The sequence below is a fragment of the Phalaenopsis equestris genome, unplaced genomic scaffold (genome assembly GCF_001263595.1).
Source record: "Phalaenopsis equestris unplaced genomic scaffold, ASM126359v1 Scaffold000002, whole genome shotgun sequence".
Classification (NCBI taxonomy): Eukaryota; Viridiplantae; Streptophyta; class Magnoliopsida; order Asparagales; family Orchidaceae; genus Phalaenopsis; species Phalaenopsis equestris.
Genome location: NW_018164444.1, coordinates 20,248,666 through 20,266,305, shown reverse-complemented (window position 1 = coordinate 20,266,305; position 17,640 = coordinate 20,248,666). Strand labels below are relative to the sequence as shown.

The window sequence follows — 17,640 nt, the reverse complement described above, 5'->3', positions numbered from 1 at the left end:
CCCCATTTAGGGCAACTTATTTGATTTGGGATGTTTTGAAAACATGTCCAGAACCGTTTGGGTAATTCAGCTTATTCAAAAAACTATGTTTTCAAACCGCTGAAATCAACGTTCTCACCATGTTTCTTGTAGGAGTGATCGCAGCTTTCTAACTACAGTCAAACTTTTTCAAAAAAATAATAATAATAATAAGTCATTACAGTTTTTTGAACAACAAATTATTTTTCAGTAACTTGTTTAAAAGATAAAAACTTTCAGCAAATTCCCAAATATTTCATAATATTGCATAAATTAACAGACAATAATGATAATTTTCCGACGATTAATATTTAAAATATGAAGAAGAAAAAATATTCTCAATGAAAGAAGCTACTCAATTGTTGGCTGAGTTCCTCACAAAATCAATACAAGTCTGACAGGCGCAGTCGGGGAAGCGACAGATGTCGCAGCCGAAGCAGACGCAGAGAGTGCAGCCTTTGCACAAAGCGGCGCGCGAGCATCCTCTGATGGATCTACGGGTGGCGCGTTCCTCCTCATCTTCACAGCAGTATCTGATGCCATTCTCTGAATTAGACTCGTATACATCAACATTTAAATGAAGATTTACATTCATGTGTATTTACAAGCCAACCCACCCAATTCTTATATATTTATATATCCATCACTTAAACTCAGCATTTTTATGTTTATACCACCAAAATCTTTATCATATCAAAAGAAACACTGTTTAAACGGTTTAAAAAGTGAAATACACATTTTCACCAATAGGCAAGTCAACATATATGTAAAAATGGAAACTTTGATGTTAGATATGTAAAAACATAAGAATTGAATGGTATACATGTGAAACATACTCGAGACATGAATGCATGCATCAAAATATACTTATTCTCTAAAGATTAGAGAAAAACATCATCAATAATTTAGAACTTAGTATTTGTTTTAGAATAACACAACCCAAGAGCAGAAGAGCAACATATAGTTTGTACTCATCACAATGCCATAAATATCATGACAATTTGAATCTGACAATTAGCATGAGAAATATCACTTAGACTCTAAAGTTTCCATATGGATTTGAGTCACTCGCATTTTGGCAAAGATGTTTGTTTCAGAACAATACAATAGCATTGTTGGTGCCTTATGTATGGTATTTTCAAAAGTGCAACATGTAGTTTTGTACTCCCTGGTTTGTGATGAATGTCATTGACAGCTTAAAAATAAAAATTATCTTGAGAAATATCACTTAGCCTCCAAGGTTTATAGATTAGGTATAGTTTCTCTTATAATTTTATAAGATCAAAATGATGCGTTGTGCCATTTCTAACTACTAAAAGAATAAAATTTCTTTTTAGGGAATTGACATAACATTAATAGCGATGGATATTTAGAGAACTTTAATAATATCACCAAAAGTACATGTTTTTATCTAATAAGTACCATGTTAGTGTTAGACTCGTGCCTAAGAGCAAATACGTCGTCTATTAGTTATTATGTTTGGTATATATAGGGCTTATTATGCTTATGAATAAATAATGCTATGAGATTGTTGTCTTGAAATTTTGGGATACGGTTTGGGAGTGATCTTCTGCTTCTCGAATTAAAGATGTTTATCTTAGTGTTTGGGACAGATCACCTTCCTCTCGAGTTGTAGGTGCATATCTTTATATATTCGGATTGTGTTGTTTTTTGTAATTGAAAAAGAAAATTTGTTTGCCCGAATTTATATGGAAATTCATTTCTATTCCTATCAAATTGATATTAAAGCATTTGATTTCTGGAAACGAAAAACGTGATCGTGATCACCTTCATCATCGAAGCATACATGTGTCTCCGTCGCGACAACACTTCACGAATCAGTTGCATTTGGGCTACCTAAGTAACAGACAGGATCGCGGCATACATATCACAATCTTACCGTTGTCAAGGAATTTTGTGATACAGTCGCAGATAGCAAGTGATTCGAGCTAACGGCGAGATCATGGCCATTGAACCTCGAGATATAGTGCTACACTAGCAAGCTAAAAAGCCAATGACGGATCGCATAAAGAAATTTCGCAATTTGAATGGTGTTTGAAACCAAAGGCTTGATCAAGGCTTACGATCTGCAGGAACAACTGAAATTTTACCTAGTTGGGAAGCCAAAGACAAGATTGTTGCATATAGCGCATTTGCGAGATCGAGAGAAGGAATCACGAGTAGACTCAAGTTGTGGCAGTAAAAAGAAATAGTGCGACATTCGAAAGGTTGGAAGAAACGGAAGCAAGCCGAATCAAGTAAAAGAGACAAAAGCGGGTTCGAGCAGCAACATCTAGAGGGAATTATATGACATCTTGACGTTTGGAATGAGCAGTAATAGGTAGAACGGGATTTCATGCGATTAGGGAATCAAGAAGATTGCTTCGAAAAACTTCAACTTGGAATAGGGATGGTAGTGGGACCCCGACAGAGGGCTGCATCCAATTATGCCAATTTCTTTTGTTGCAGCAGCCTTTCGGACGGAATTCAATTCAGGAGTAATTATGGAAACGGGGCAGGTGGAGAAGATCATGGGATTTTGACACTGCATATTATTCAAAAGAGGGACAAGATGATGGTGCTTTACGGTGACCCTAGTATATACAAGACCTTGATATTGGTGGATCCATCAAATGTGATAGCTATATTGGAGTGCCCAATACCAAAGATCATGAAGAGGTTAAGAGAATTTATGTAACTTACAAGATACTACTAGAAGTTTATGAAGGGTTAAAATTCGATTAAGTGGTCGTTTATGGAGAAATTGAGGATGGATAACTTTCAGTGGGGCAAAACAGCGACCCAAACTTTTGAGAAGTTAAAGAAGGTCATAGAGAGTGTACCAATGCTGGCCTTGTCAGATTTCAATCAACCTTTTATTGTGGCACACACTAGGTGCTACAAAGCACGAGTGGCTCATGCAAGTATACGTGGCGTATCAATAGACCGAGGTTGGAACCTGATTGACGACCCCACAAGGAACAAATTTGAAAAAGTTCAACCTATTAATGTCAGACCTAGCATGAAATGTTGATTTAATTTAAAATCCTAAAAGAAATTCTAAGTTATCAACAAAGAAAGTGAAAAGTTATTCAAATATTTAAAAAGTTCTCCCTCTGAATGGTTCAATCAGTCAATGTAAGTGAAAGTTAATCAAATAAACAGATGACAAACAGAGACAATACTCTTTTTTACCCCCTTTCGATGGAATAAGAAAGTTTAGTTAAGAATTGGAATAGTTCCTTAATTCCAATCTCTAACCAAATAACCACTATCTTTGATTACGTATGCACCAATTTAGTAGATATATCCATATTCCACCAAATTAATGTGATTAACTAAGTCGACTCCATTATCATCTCATCCAAGATTTATAACTCATGACAAATATTAACATCACTTGGCCAAAATGAAATGTAAATTATGTACGATAAGTTAATCGTCATCCAACAAGTCATCATTAAACCATAAAGAAACTTCACATATATCTCCCCTATTACCTCATCCCAAGGAAGAAAGAAAAATTACTCACTAAACATGCTTAAACAACCAACTTGATCATTTGATTGAAAGAGAAATTGAACAAAAGAAGTCTTACAAAGAAGATGAAAAAATAACAAAACAAGAATTTCATAATTTATCTCCCTCCTTTTACCCTTGAGAAGTTGAAATTGCAAGCATACAATATCTCAAATACATATAAGTATTTGTGACATGTCTATTCAATGAGAATTGTCTATATTACATAATAGGAGAATCACTAGAGAGGCATGATACATCTTGGCTCAACAAAAAAAATGAATTTCGAGCAGCTACATCATATGTTTACCGAACTATGATGAAGTGCAATTATTTATAGAATAAGATTTCTAGTAATCAAATTTTTTTCTCAATTATTATCAAAATATTATACTAATTTAATTCAATATAAAATAACAATGATATGAGCAGATTATTTATCTACAATTTGAATATAGACGACGACTCTTATAAACAAGAAAATTTAAAAAGAATTTTTGACATTGTTCAAACCATATGTACGTTGAAACAATTCTTCAATTCACCAATATGTAATAAAATTTTCATGTTCAAAATAAAACTAATTTTGATTTGAAACGTCTAATAGGTTCATTGTAGAAAAAATTGAATTATGAATCACGACGTATTAGATCTTTGCTTGAGGGTCTAATTGCAACGTCAATACATAACAAATATTTGATGTAAACGATTATAGATTTCTCAGGAATTTCTGATGTGAAGTGAAGAAAACTTAATTTTGATGTCATGTTAAAAAAACACAAACAAATATTGATATCAATTATTATAGCATACTTGAAAAAATGGTTCAGATGTAATAACTGGATTTTATTGCGTGCAGTGTATATATATTCAACTGTGAGTTGTTTGATCTTGTTTCTAATCGAGAAACAAGAATGCTACGCCCGTATGATAGTATTGAAACCAAAATGGATAATATATAAGAAGTTTGATTCATTTATCCAGGCACGTCAAACTAATCAGGTTTATTATCTTCGATACTTTGATAAAGAGAGGGATAAACTTGATTTGGTCATCGTTATGAAGAATAAACCCAAAAAAATTATTGAGATGCAAATTATTATTGAAATCATTCAGCAAAAGCAAAATGTCAGATTTTCATATTAAGCTTGATTCGACTGAAAAAGTGTTTACCTTAGAGGATATCATGTAAATTTATAAAAAATGACAATGATGATGACATTGAAGAAGAATTTTAAGTGTATCATCGGCTAACTCGTCTAATGTAACATACTAAAAAAGGTATGTACGTATAATTAGAAGATTAATTTCTTAAATTGTTTTTTAGTTTTATTTTTTAGAAATAATTACAATTTTTTTTTTATTTTGCACCTTATTTTTATTTTTGTTGCTTAAATTATACTTATGTTTATTTTTGTTGGTTTTAAACAGTTACAAAATATTTCTTGTTTTAATTTTACACTTTTGTTTTTAGTTGTACTACTTATATTATACTTTTTTTTTTTTTTTTTGCTTATTTTTGTTGTTAGCACTATTTTTATTATTTTTTTTCCTATTACAGATGGCATTAGGTGTGCTGGTGGTCAGCCATCTGAGCTACTTCCTTGGGTCATGTTACAGAGTACATACAGGAGAATGAAGAAAGTTGCATCTCGCTCTGACACACAACACTAGTTTTGTATAAGTCAGCAACACCACCATTAATACAGCCCCTCCAGTACATTCTACAGTTGCTCTCCTTGACTATCGCCTCTCTGAGGAAGGACTCCTCTGGCCTAGTATATATTGTGTCGGAAAAAGACTCAAAAGTTATCTTTAAAATTAAAATAAGTTCAATGTTCATCTCGATATTTTATGTAACTAATATTATTATTTTATATTTATTCCCCCTAGGTCGCTCATGACATGCATCACAAAGATCATCTGAATTAGATACGATATTACGAATCTCTTGGAAACAGATCCTGATTGCGACTCGGTACATGCAGTTCTAGAGTTTAAGGCAGGATTATTTAATTTGAATTAGAATATTGATTTTAAATTATTTTGTTACATGAATCAATATTGCACAATTTTTAATTTGCAGAGATTTTTCTGCTGGCTATCAGAAAGTCTTCAACAAATTCGTCATAATTTTTAGGTTCGTTAAAGGTATCAGTTGGGTAACATGTTGACCACAGCCCTCAGAAAGGAGGAAAAACCCATCATGTTGTGGGAGTAGGTCTGGGTTGAGTTAACCAAAGCCTGAGACTCTCTAGATTATCATGAAAAAGGAAGACGAACCAACAAAAACAATATGACTGGGGTAGTCAAGGGTGTCGCACTCCACATTGGAGGCTAAGTCCCCCACACAAGCCCTACTGAAGACAATTAAGATTCTCTAAATATTCAAAAATTAAATGATCGACGTAACAATGTGGTACTTACTATTTTCTCATGTTCACATGATAACGAGCTTCGACGGCCGAGGACGCAGCAGTTAGTCTCTGACGGAGGGTCAAAATAAGTAAAAAAAATGATTTTCTATTTTTTTTTACTATTAATGTTAAAAATGAAAATTGAATCTTGATTTTAATTATATAGGAGTACGAGAAGCTCCGGGAGAGGCAAAAGAAGTTGGAGAGTTATACCCCGACATTCGCCAACAACAATGATAATCAGTCTACCACTGAACAATGATTTTTAGTTATGGATGCAGGAGACGGGGAAGAAGAGAGAGGGTATATAGCCAGGGTGGAAATAACATTGCATTTGAGGTTGAACACTTTGGTGCTCCTATAGGTGGCTCTAGCTCATTACAATCGAAGTAAGGGGAGACTGTCAGGCAGATTAATGCTATAAATGAAGAAACCCATCAAATACGTGATCAGCTACTCGAAGACCAACAAAGAGTTTAGCAAACTCTAACAAGCCCGATGGAGAGTATTGTAGAACGTTTAAACAAGCAGCCTATAAGTTTTGTGGATGAGAAGAAAAAAGAAGATGATTATGAGTTTGATGATGCTCCTCCGCCATAGGATTTATATATTTTTTGATAATGTGAACATTTATTCTGAGTATATATAAACTTTCGTGCATTTATATTTGTATTTGTTAAATTATGTTTGTTATTATTCTTTGTATTTGTTAGTGATATAGCTTATCAATTGTGATGACACTTATTTGTGATATAGATTTGTTTTGTGCAGGTTGTAAAAATATGATCATTCTTTTATAATTTTTTTAAGTTGTTACAGGTTTGAGTTGAAAATTCCGACGTTACTTACTACATTTTTTTACCATCATTTGATACATTATGACGCTAATATAACATCTCTGTCAAACTACATCGATTCAAATAAGTACATTAATTTGTGTACTTTGATGCAAATTCTGAAGTTTAAATTTGTGGAGTGGACCGAATCAAATTTCGTTGACATTGATTCCTACGGACGCTAAATCCGAAGCAATTGTTTGTATCGGACCTTTTCAACACTAATTGCATTATCGAACCCAATTTTTGTGTGCCCCACAATGACGACGTAAATCAAGATTAGCGGCAAAATATCCTTCTATTAGTGTCAGATTCGTCCGATTCTAATTTGCTAAAATTTTGTTAAGAAGTTGAATTCTTTATCATTTCTATTTAGGAAAAAATTTATTGTATATCCATGAATATTGAATTCTAGCATTCATATTTCATTATATCATTAAATTACTTAACCATTAATGCCAACCTTAAAAAAATCCTAAACCTACCACATCTAAATTTAATATCATCATAATCATGCAGATGAACTGTCCTTAATTCACCATTTTGGCAACAACAACAAGCCTTCATTCCACTAAATGAGGTCGACTACATGAATCTTTTTTTTTCTCCATTGCATCATATTGTGTCATATTTCACATTTAATTCTAATAAATTAAGATTTAATTCTAATAAATTAAGATCATTTTTTTTATACAATATGCCCAAATCTTTCTAGGTCTACCTCTACCTTTATTAACATAAGTCGAGTATAAAACATCTACTCTCCTAACCAGATCATTAGATGGTCAACATTTACTGTAACCAAACCATCTAAAACGACACTCTCTAATTTTATTTGCCAATAGAGCTACACCAACCCTATAACGGATATATTTATTTCGCATTTTGTCTCGAAGTGTCAAGCCACTCATCCACCTAAGTACTCATCTTAGCAATACTTAGCTTTATTTTATGCTTATCGTTTAAAGGCCAACATTCTATGCCATAGAGCATTGCAAGCCACTCGACAACACTAAATCATTTTGGCACAAGTCTACAATAAAATTTAATACGTAAAATATAGCTCAGACATGAAAAAAAACAAAATATGCATGCCCATTAAAATACCCTATATCATTTCGTAATAATAATTTCTTACATTAATTTCCAAGGCCTATGGTCGTAGGATCTAAAACCTGTAATCATTCAAATAGCTAATAATTTGTAAAAAAATGAGGGGAATCTAAAATATCATTACTAAAATTTTGATTTTCATTGCAACAACTAATTTTTATTTATTGTAAAACAAGGAACGAAATCCCCACTAATTATAACAATCATTGAATCAACGAGAGAATTTCTCCTTAGGATTGGAAATTCAAAACTAGCTTCCCAAAACCAAGGAGAGAATATATTCTTCAAATTTAAAAGCTAACTTTCCTATATTTTATTTACTTACCTCCAAAAACAATAATTCACTAATTCTTTTGGTCAAAATCTAAAAAAGGATAAAAACATCATATTCAAATTACATTCTACCCAAAATGGGTAGAATGAACAAAAATGGACACACAATTGAGCAAAACTCGCCAGCAACTGACTGAATGAATCCTCCTATATCAGCCAAACTGGTTGAAAGCGTGAATAATCCCTTAGACGTTAGATGTCTCCTAGTCTAACAGAAGAATATCATATTTTATCAATATTTCACAAACAATGTTAGCATCGCCAGAAAATTAAATATTTAGCAAACAAATGAAAAGGATGAAAACCATAAACTTATCATATTATTTTCCATTCAGTTAAGAATGAAATGCAAAATGTGGTTAAAGTATGATGAGGCAGGTTTCTTAGTAAAAAGCTTACTCATCAGAAGACAAATCAGAGCATTTCCAGTTGGGATCGAGTACAGCATCATGGTAGGCTCTGCAGTCCTCTTTGGTTTGCAGACGAAATCTTCTCTCCTTGTCGCATCTGCTGCAGCGAATAAACTCATCGCGGTGAACTATTCGTCCTTTGTTGCCTCTATGTGAGCTTCCACCATGAACTTTTTCATGGTACTTTAACAATGCTGTTTTCAACAGGGGAATCTTTTTTCCTTTAACAATGACCCACACATAGTACTTCCACCTCCTTTGGCTCTCCCGACGGGCGTGTCTCTCAAAAGCTGATGGTATCAACTTATCTGATCATTTTGATAATGATTTGCGAAGAGTAAGCAACCAAAGGATGCATAAACTAACATTTTAGTTTGCATATTGCTTGTCAATTTCTAGCTTAGAATTTGCAGCATTTACTAGTTTGCAAATAACTACTGAAACTGAAAATTTATTAGATGAATGCAAGAATCAAATGCATAAATAAAATAATAAACTTGAATGCTAGTCGTAAAGACTTTATGATACAGGCTTGGACCGCATGATAAGCTTCTTGAGTTAAGAATTAGAAAATATCTTTAAAAACAAACGAGGAGAAACTATATTCATCAAAGCTTTTAATTTATATATAAAAGTTTATTCTTTTGCACTATTTTTTTCCCTAAAAAAAAAAAGGACAAAATAGATCAAAATTAAGGAATTGTATCAGGCCAACAAGTACACAGACATTTTGTAATTTCATAATATGAAAAAGGAGTTCTATGCATACTACGCATGGAAGATTCATTCAAACAAAGTGACCCTTTACCATAAATCACATATCACAAACAGTAATTTGGAATGAGCGCGAGCGTGCACAAAGAGCTACTGAAGGGAAGAAAATATGTTGCTGCTTTAGGATAATCCTTTTTGGTAATGAAAAAAAATTAGCTAAAAATGCAACATTTTTTTTAATAAGAGAAATTATTACTACCTCACTATTCCCCAATAGATTGAAGGAAACATATTACATTTAAAGAATCCCTTTCTCAATTTGGTTATGATATGGGATACATTTTCGCAACTCGCACAGCATATATGGTTTGGTACACTTTTTAAGCTTATTAAATTGCATTGTTGTCCTAAAGATTCCAATTCTTCAATAACCAGCCTTCCTATATGAAAATATCCCCCTACCATTTTCGGTATATATCATCCCTTCTGCTGTCATCACATAAAAGCAGTCAGAATAAGATAGATGGACATTCCTTGACCCAACATACACGGACACACACACACAAAACACATGAAACATAGTAAAGAGGGGGCATTTACATGCATACCACCTGATTCATGTGTATTTACATATGTAACACCTAAACAACACTTTTTACAAGCTTATTAAATTGCATTGTTGTCCTAAAGATTCCAATTCTTCAATAACCAGCCTTCCTATATGAAAATATCCCCCTACCATTTTCGGTATATATCATCCCTTCTGCTGTCATCACATAAAAGCAGTCAGAATAAGATAGATGGACATTCCTTGACCCAACATACACGGACACACACACACAAAACACATGAAACATAGTAAAGAGGGGGGCATTTACATGCATACCACCTGATTCATGTGTATTTACATATGTAACACCTAAACAACACTTTTTACAATTATACCACCAAAATTTTTAATTTCACCTCAATTAAATCACCATTTTAACTTTAAAAAGGTGAACACCTAAACAACACTTTTTACAATTATACCACCAAAATTTTTAATTTCACCTCAATTAAATCACCATTTTAACTTTTAAAAGGTGAACTACACCTTTTCATGTATAGATAAGCTGGTAAATATGTAAAAATTGAAGTTAGATGTTAGATATGTAAATGCATAGGAAATTAGTGGTATGTATGTAAATTTTCCATGAAATAAATGTCATGGATCCAACCATAACAAAACTTTGTACCCATAAGTAGCTCAGAAAATCAAAGGATCCATTAAAGATTTCATAAGAGAAAGGATCAACCAATAATAAACAAAACAGTTTTTGCAAGTAAGCATATGTCGTCATCACACTCTGCAGTGCTATGAGGATCGCCAGTACACACCCAAAATGCAAATTAACACCATACAATATTAAAATAGCACAAAAATATGAATTATAAAATAAATAAATAAATAGAAAAATAACCCGCAAAAAGCTAACGCCGGACATTTTAGTGCTTGTGCAAAGAGAACAAAATACAAACCAAACTTAATAAAGATACAAATTTTGTCCCCCGACAAACATCTCATGCGCAATAAAACCAAAATAATTGCATCGATACCTCCCTCAAGTAAAAAACACAACATGAAATCATACTACAGAAAAGACTTGACGTTTAGTTCACCAGAGCACTGGTCCTTAATTATATGCATGATACATTTACATGCATAACACACAATTCTTATGCATTTACATATCTAACACCCAGAGTGACATTTGCACTTGGAACATCTTTGTTTCAAAAACCTATGTTGAAAGTGAGGTGATATTTTAATGTGATGTTAAAGATTTCGGTGATATTCAGGTAAATAAAAATGTTTAGTTGTTAAAATGTTGATATGTAAATTCATAAGAATTATGTGTTGTGTACGTAAATGACCCATGCACATATGTAAATCAACAACAGTACATTATTCCCACTGTCCCACAGATTCTTTGCTTGTTAACACTGCACAACGTATGAATAAAGTACAGCACATAATCCAACGAAAGCAAAACTCAAAATTTTTAACTAAACTCTTGCATGAGTAACAAATGTGGCTGATCTAGAGACAAAGAATGATAGATATAGCGATAAAACTTAATGGAGAGCACAAAAATATCACCACTACAAGCTCCAAACATGGAAGAAAAAATATAGCTTCAGCGATACTCGAAGATGACATGAAATCATAATAAGAAAATCAAAGAAAAATGGCCCAATAGAACGAACCTTCCCGGCAACCTGGAGTGCATTCACAGGCGACCTCAAGCTTACCGGAGGCAAAAATCTTAAGCCTCCCAATAGCATCACCGTAGCGCGGGCTAGTGCAACCACAAATAACCTCGACAAAATCCTCCCCCTTTTTAACCCCAGCAATTTCATTAAGTTCCTCCTCTGTAAACAGAACTTTACCATTTGCCGAATCCCTGGCCATCGAAGAAGTCTTCCGATATACAGGAAAGAACTTTTTTCTTTCTGATTCGCTTCAAAGACCTCCGTTCTGAAGGATGTTAGGTCTTTATATGCCAGTAAAAGCGTATCTACGAGGGAGCCATCTGAACTTTCGCAGCAATAAAGGCGTCGCCTTTGTAAGACTGAGATGAGAGTTAAAAAACAAAGCTTTCCGCCTAGGTTTTATCGAGATAACCCCATCCTTCCTCTTGGAACCCTTTGGCAGGCGTAATCTCGGCGCTTGGATATCCACGAGCAGCGACACGGCACAGAATCCCATATGGCTGGCTTCTCGTGTCCCTAAAGCCAGAGCGGAAGAGAGAGCGATGGGCGAAGCGAGGAGGAAAATGGAAAATGGCGCTGCGGCCTGCTGCCGTGCATGACATGACATAAAAAAATAAGCGGGTAGGACAAGGAAAATATATTATGCCATAATATCATATGAAGAGGGTTTACTTTCATATAAAATAAATCAGAACAATTTATTCGCATAAAATTCATCTTTGTAAGACGTAATTATTATTTTATCGCGAGATTTTTTATTATTTTTTATAGCACTCAATTTCTTCATTTCCATTTGTCGGGCTAGCTAAAATTTTAACGGCAGAGAAAGATTTCGCACAAAGAGAGCTCCTCTGTTGCTGATTTCATCCCGAAACTTCCAATTTGAGCAAATAGGACTGCAAGCCGTGAAGGCTTTAAGTCTGGTAGTCATTTTCGGCACAGTTATTTCAATTACCCGGGGTTTTCATCGCCTTGCATTGGGACATCATCATTAAAAATAAGAAGACCAATTAAAATTTTAAAATATTTATATATACTTAGGGAGCAACTTCTATTAGAGACAATTATTCATTATTTATTATTTGAGAGAAATAATTTGTTCCCATATGGGTTGTTTGGCGTGGTCACTCCTAAATTATGTGAGGTTACGTCAGACCCAAGAAAGATTGAGCTTTTGGAGAAGCTCTCCAAGGTGGTTATGGGCCTCGTGGGACCTCCGAAATGATCGAATGTGAGCAAGTAATGAACCTTGGACCTCCGTAGGAACCTTAAATGCAATTTAAAAGAGTTCAATAGGCTTAATCGTCTATGTATCGTCGAGAAGATTGGTTTCAACATAAAATTTGTTTATCTGGACCTTTGACTTAAGACCCGAACATGGTGCGGGGTACTCTAATCGATGGTGTGTGCCACGAGAGTATCCATATCAGTAGGATACAGCCTTGTGTCACATAAACGAATGTCAACCTAAAAGATATCAAAAGCAATGTCGTCTTGGCCATTATCGATTTGAGGAATGGCAATAATGTTGTAAACCTCAATTACAGTGTTGTGCACTTAGCAATGATATCTCATGTATTTCGCATAAAAAATGGATGTCAGCAACTGTCTGACAAAGATAACCAAATAGTCGTGGTCCGACGATGGCGGCGACAGTATGGCTGCAATAGTCCGACAGTGACAGTCCGATGACAACGATCCAATGATGGTGGAGCTCGAGAATCCTCAAGAACTTAGAGATCCCTTCAAGCTTTTCATCCAGATTCAGCCCTCCTCTATGAAGAGATTTGTGAAATATTTATAGATTTTGAGAGTAATTATCTGTAAATAATGCATGAATTTTGACCACTTCACTAGAATACCCAAAGTGATTTCTTTGATCAATGATGATATATGAGTATTTAAGTACTTTAATGATGTCGGGATTAAGTTATGTTTGCTTGTTGGGTTGATTTATGTTTGCTTGTTGGATTTGTCTTGTCAAGATAGTCGATTTGACTATAAAATTGTATGATTTTGAGATCATTTGACCTCCAAAAATATATCCCAAAACTTCTCAGTATGTTTTATGTGTGTGATCTGAGTTCACTTGAACTCAGATCGGATCATGTTTGATGTCCTCAGCTTTATCTTACAAAGACACTTTATTTGAATTTGAACATAAGTAATTAAATATTTAGAGTTGTCGGTCCCAAAGTACGACATTATATTTTACCTTTTGTCCTAAATATTTAGTCACACAAATATAAATGAGTTGATATCAACAATTGGGATATTGTTCAAATCTTGTCAATAATTATTGAGTTAAACATGTAGAGGTTCAATTTTATTAATAAGGTGAAATATATAGAGTGATCATTTAATGTTTTAACTTTAGACAAAAATCCAACTCACACACATATAAAAGAAAAGTAACTGGAGTCACCATGATTTTTTACATGGAAATACTATGAAAAGCAAAAAAAATCATAGGGCATATCATAGTTAAAATAATACACTATATGATTGCAAATACATGATTCATTATTTTCTTAAATTAAATAAAATGGAAGCACAACCTTAATAATCACATATGTACAATAATAAATCAACATTAATAGCCTTAATTTGGCTATAGCAAATGTATTTCTTGGCAATAATAATGATAGTGGGTCGTAAACGTTGTAGTTGATTGTTACAAAAGTAATGATCAGTCACAAATATTATAACCAGTGGTTGTAATACCATCAGTTTGCCATATAGGTTTGGCAGTAGTTTTTTATATAGATTGTAATTGGTAGTTGTGGGAGGGATATTTGACCACAATTGTTGTAGTTGGTAGCTATAATATTAATGAGCCAGATATGTAGTAGTTGGTCACATTAGCCATAGTGGAGATTTACAAAAACGTCAACTGACCACAAAGGTCGTAGTTGGAAGCTATAGGATCAGTGGGCCACATAGATCATAGTTGGTCGCATAAACAGTAAAAGGGAACAACGACAGTGTTAGTTGGCCATAAAGGCCACAGGTCGAGCTGCATAACGTCAATTGGTCACATAGTCTGTAGTTGAGAGTTGCAATAGTGTCAATTGGTCATAAAGGCTATTGTTGAAATATACAACATTAATAAGCTACATAGGTCGTAGTTGGTTACTATAAGAGTGTTAGTTGGTCACATATAGTTGAAGATTATAATGATAACAATTAGTCATGTAGGTTGTAGTAGAAAGCCACCTTGGTAACTGACCACACAAGTCACAGTGAATCATCGTAATAGTGTTAGTTGGCCACATAAGCTATAATGAAAGAACATAATGACATTAATTAGCCACATAGCCCGTTGTGAGAAGCGAAATCAATTAGTGGCTACGTCCTTCTCTCGAGTCTTGTTATTTTATGTTAGAGACAACACTTGTTGGCAGACAAATGTCGGCAGAGAACTTTAAAAGTCTGGAGAAAGTTATCCCTTTATGAATATGACAATAGTAAGTAGTTGTAGTCGTAAGTTATCACTGAGACTTTAACACACCATGTTCAGGATACTTTATTGCAAAGTATTCAGGGTACTTGATTACACTATAAAAATGACACTTTCTTCCATGATATTTGTGATATGTCGTTACATCGTATTTAAGATATTTCATTGTTTAACAAAATATTTCATTAATTAGCAAGGTACTTAGTACTCAAGGGAGTGCTTTGTTACTTAATATAGTAACTCATCACTCAACAACGTCTACCATCGGTGGCTAGTAGGGGGGACAATAGTGTTTGACGGCGACTGACGGGACTGTGGTTGGTGGTTGCGAATGTCCGAAGTTATTGCCTGTATTTAGTTTAAGTCAACACTAAAAATTGACTTTTTCTTCTATTCCCTCTCAAGTTAAGAGTGAAGATTTAATCGACTATTTACAACCTCGATGGAGGAGCATTTTTGTAATTTGCGCGAATAACTCTAATAACCACTTGATCAAATGATCTTTGTTGATTTCTCTTAAACATAGAAGATTTTTTGATGATTTGATGACATTAATGATCTAAAAAATGGGTGATTTTAATCTTGTTGAATTTCTCGTCGAGATGCTTGATTGGACTATATATACATATAATTTGGAGTTCATTTTCCCTTCTATTAACTACAAAAAACCTCTAAATGTGACCCAATGACTTGATTATGGCTTGAGCGGACTCAAATTGAATAAATTTTGATATCACTGAGTTTGTTTTATAGAGACAGACAGTTTGATTATAAGCTCGTTGAAACAGAAGCTCTAAATGATATTAAATTTGAATTAGAAATAATTTTTTTTAAATATCTCTAAATTCGTGCGAAACGCCTAGAAATAATGTTAAATGATAAAATTTTGTTGATGACAATGAAAGATCAAGTTTGAAAACAAGTCAATTTGTGGAGTAATGAATATATTAGTGACATGCCACGAACAAATTTTCATTACCTGCACGAATCTCGAGGCATGACACGAATCTCAAGATGATATTTTAATCATGAAACACTTGATAAAAAGTCATTCAAAGCTCTGATTTTAGTAAACTTATAGTCAAACTAACCGGCTTGATGAGACAGACCTAATGATATGAAAACCAGCCCAATCCGAGTCAAATTAAACCCAGATCAAGTCATTGAACTATACTTAAATGATTTTCGGACACATTTGAAAGATTAAAGAGTGGTCGAATATGACAATTTTATACTCAAATCGAGCGACTCGATAAGACGAATCTAACGAGCCCAATATCACTCATTTTGACAACATTAAGACACACAAATCTCTAGTAAATGTCGTATGATCAAGGGAAACTATCCTGATTGTCCGATCAAAATGATTCATATTTCTGCATTTATTGCACCAAGAACATTATAAATAGAGCATCATCCCTCTCGTGAGGGGGCTGAAGTCTAGAGAGAGAGAGTCTGAGACCTTGAGAAGAAGCTGTATTTCAACATCACCGTCGATAATCGTTGAACACTGCCGACCTCCGTCGTCGACCACCGTCGATCGCAGTCGAACATCGCCGACCGCCGAAGACCATCACGGATCGTCGTCGACCTCCGCCAACCATCATCGATCACCACTAACCAGACGCTGTCAGTCAACGTTGTAATTTGAAAGTATAATTATCATTTCCCGTTTGTGGGATAAGAAATTTTTGTAATTATCAATTAATAGTGAATAATTACAAATGGATCAGACCCCGCGATTTTCCCTTTACGGGCCTTCCACGTAAACAAACTTATGAAGTAATCACTGATTTTTTTTTTCATCTGAGTGTGTGCAGAATTCTCGCACAACGCTGAGACGATAATTCGTTACTCTACCGCCGCGAATTTTCTGGCACACATCAATTAGTAATATGTTGTTTGCTAAATCTAAAAAATAAATCATAAATTATACATACATACATACATGTACACTTAATTTGAAAGGAATGATCTGAGGCTATTATACGAGCCTCGGCCATCCCTGATGCGCATAACAATTCGAGCACCACACCTTCCACCGAGGGAAATCAAACTCCAGACCAGAGGGGACTTACAACTGACAAGCAGATGCCCTACCAATTGATCCGAGTACGTGAAACACATGTATATGTTTAAGAAAAAAAAATTGCCGAAGGCTATTAGACGAGCTTCGATCATCTCTAGGTATGCTAAATATTTATGCACCACACCCTACTCATGAGGGGATTCGAAGTCATGATCTAAGGAAACTTACGACATTCAGAGAGGCTATACTACCAGTAGACCACGAAACACATAATAAATCTTATTTTTTATATTTAAACAGCTTAAACTCTTACATGGCATAAAAATGTTAATATTAGGTTTGGTACAAACTTCAAGTTAATTATATATTCCGTGTTGAGTTTTTAAATATTAACATTTTTATGCCATGTAAGAGTTTAAGCTGTTTAAATATAAAAAATAAGCTCTTTACTCTTAGATATGTAAATACAAAAAAATGAATATTCTATATTTTTTTATTTTAATTTAAGTCGACGCCAACCAAACCAGAACCAGAC

General features: G+C 34.0%; 1 protein-coding gene across 1 annotated transcript; it reads right to left on the bottom strand.

Moving 5' to 3' along the window:
* Positions 1-320: 320 nt before the first annotated feature.
* On the bottom strand, positions 321-12,210 carry LOC110031753 (protein ULTRAPETALA 2-like). Its single transcript, XM_020735127.1, has 3 exons — positions 11,611-12,210; positions 8,636-8,954; positions 321-551 (listed from the first exon to the last, which is right to left on the bottom strand). The coding sequence occupies exons 1-3, from the start codon at positions 11,813-11,815 to the stop codon at positions 374-376; spliced, it is 702 nt and encodes a 233-aa protein (XP_020590786.1). The 5' UTR covers positions 11,816-12,210; the 3' UTR covers positions 321-373.
* Positions 12,211-17,640: the final 5,430 nt, after the last annotated feature.

Bases quoted from the DNA above. Each gene is read 5' to 3' on its own strand.
- LOC110031753 (XM_020735127.1), bottom strand. From the start codon at position 11,815: ATGGCCAGGGATTCGGCAAATGGTAAAGTTCTGTTTACAGAGGAGGAA. The intron at 8,955-11,610 runs GTTCGTTCTATT...CAAAATGATCAG, and splicing joins CACTCCAGGTTGCCGGGAAG to ATAAGTTGATACCATCAGCT. The intron at 552-8,635 runs GTAAGCTTTTTA...GAATGGCATCAG, and splicing joins TCTGATTTGTCTTCTGATGA to ATACTGCTGTGAAGATGAGG.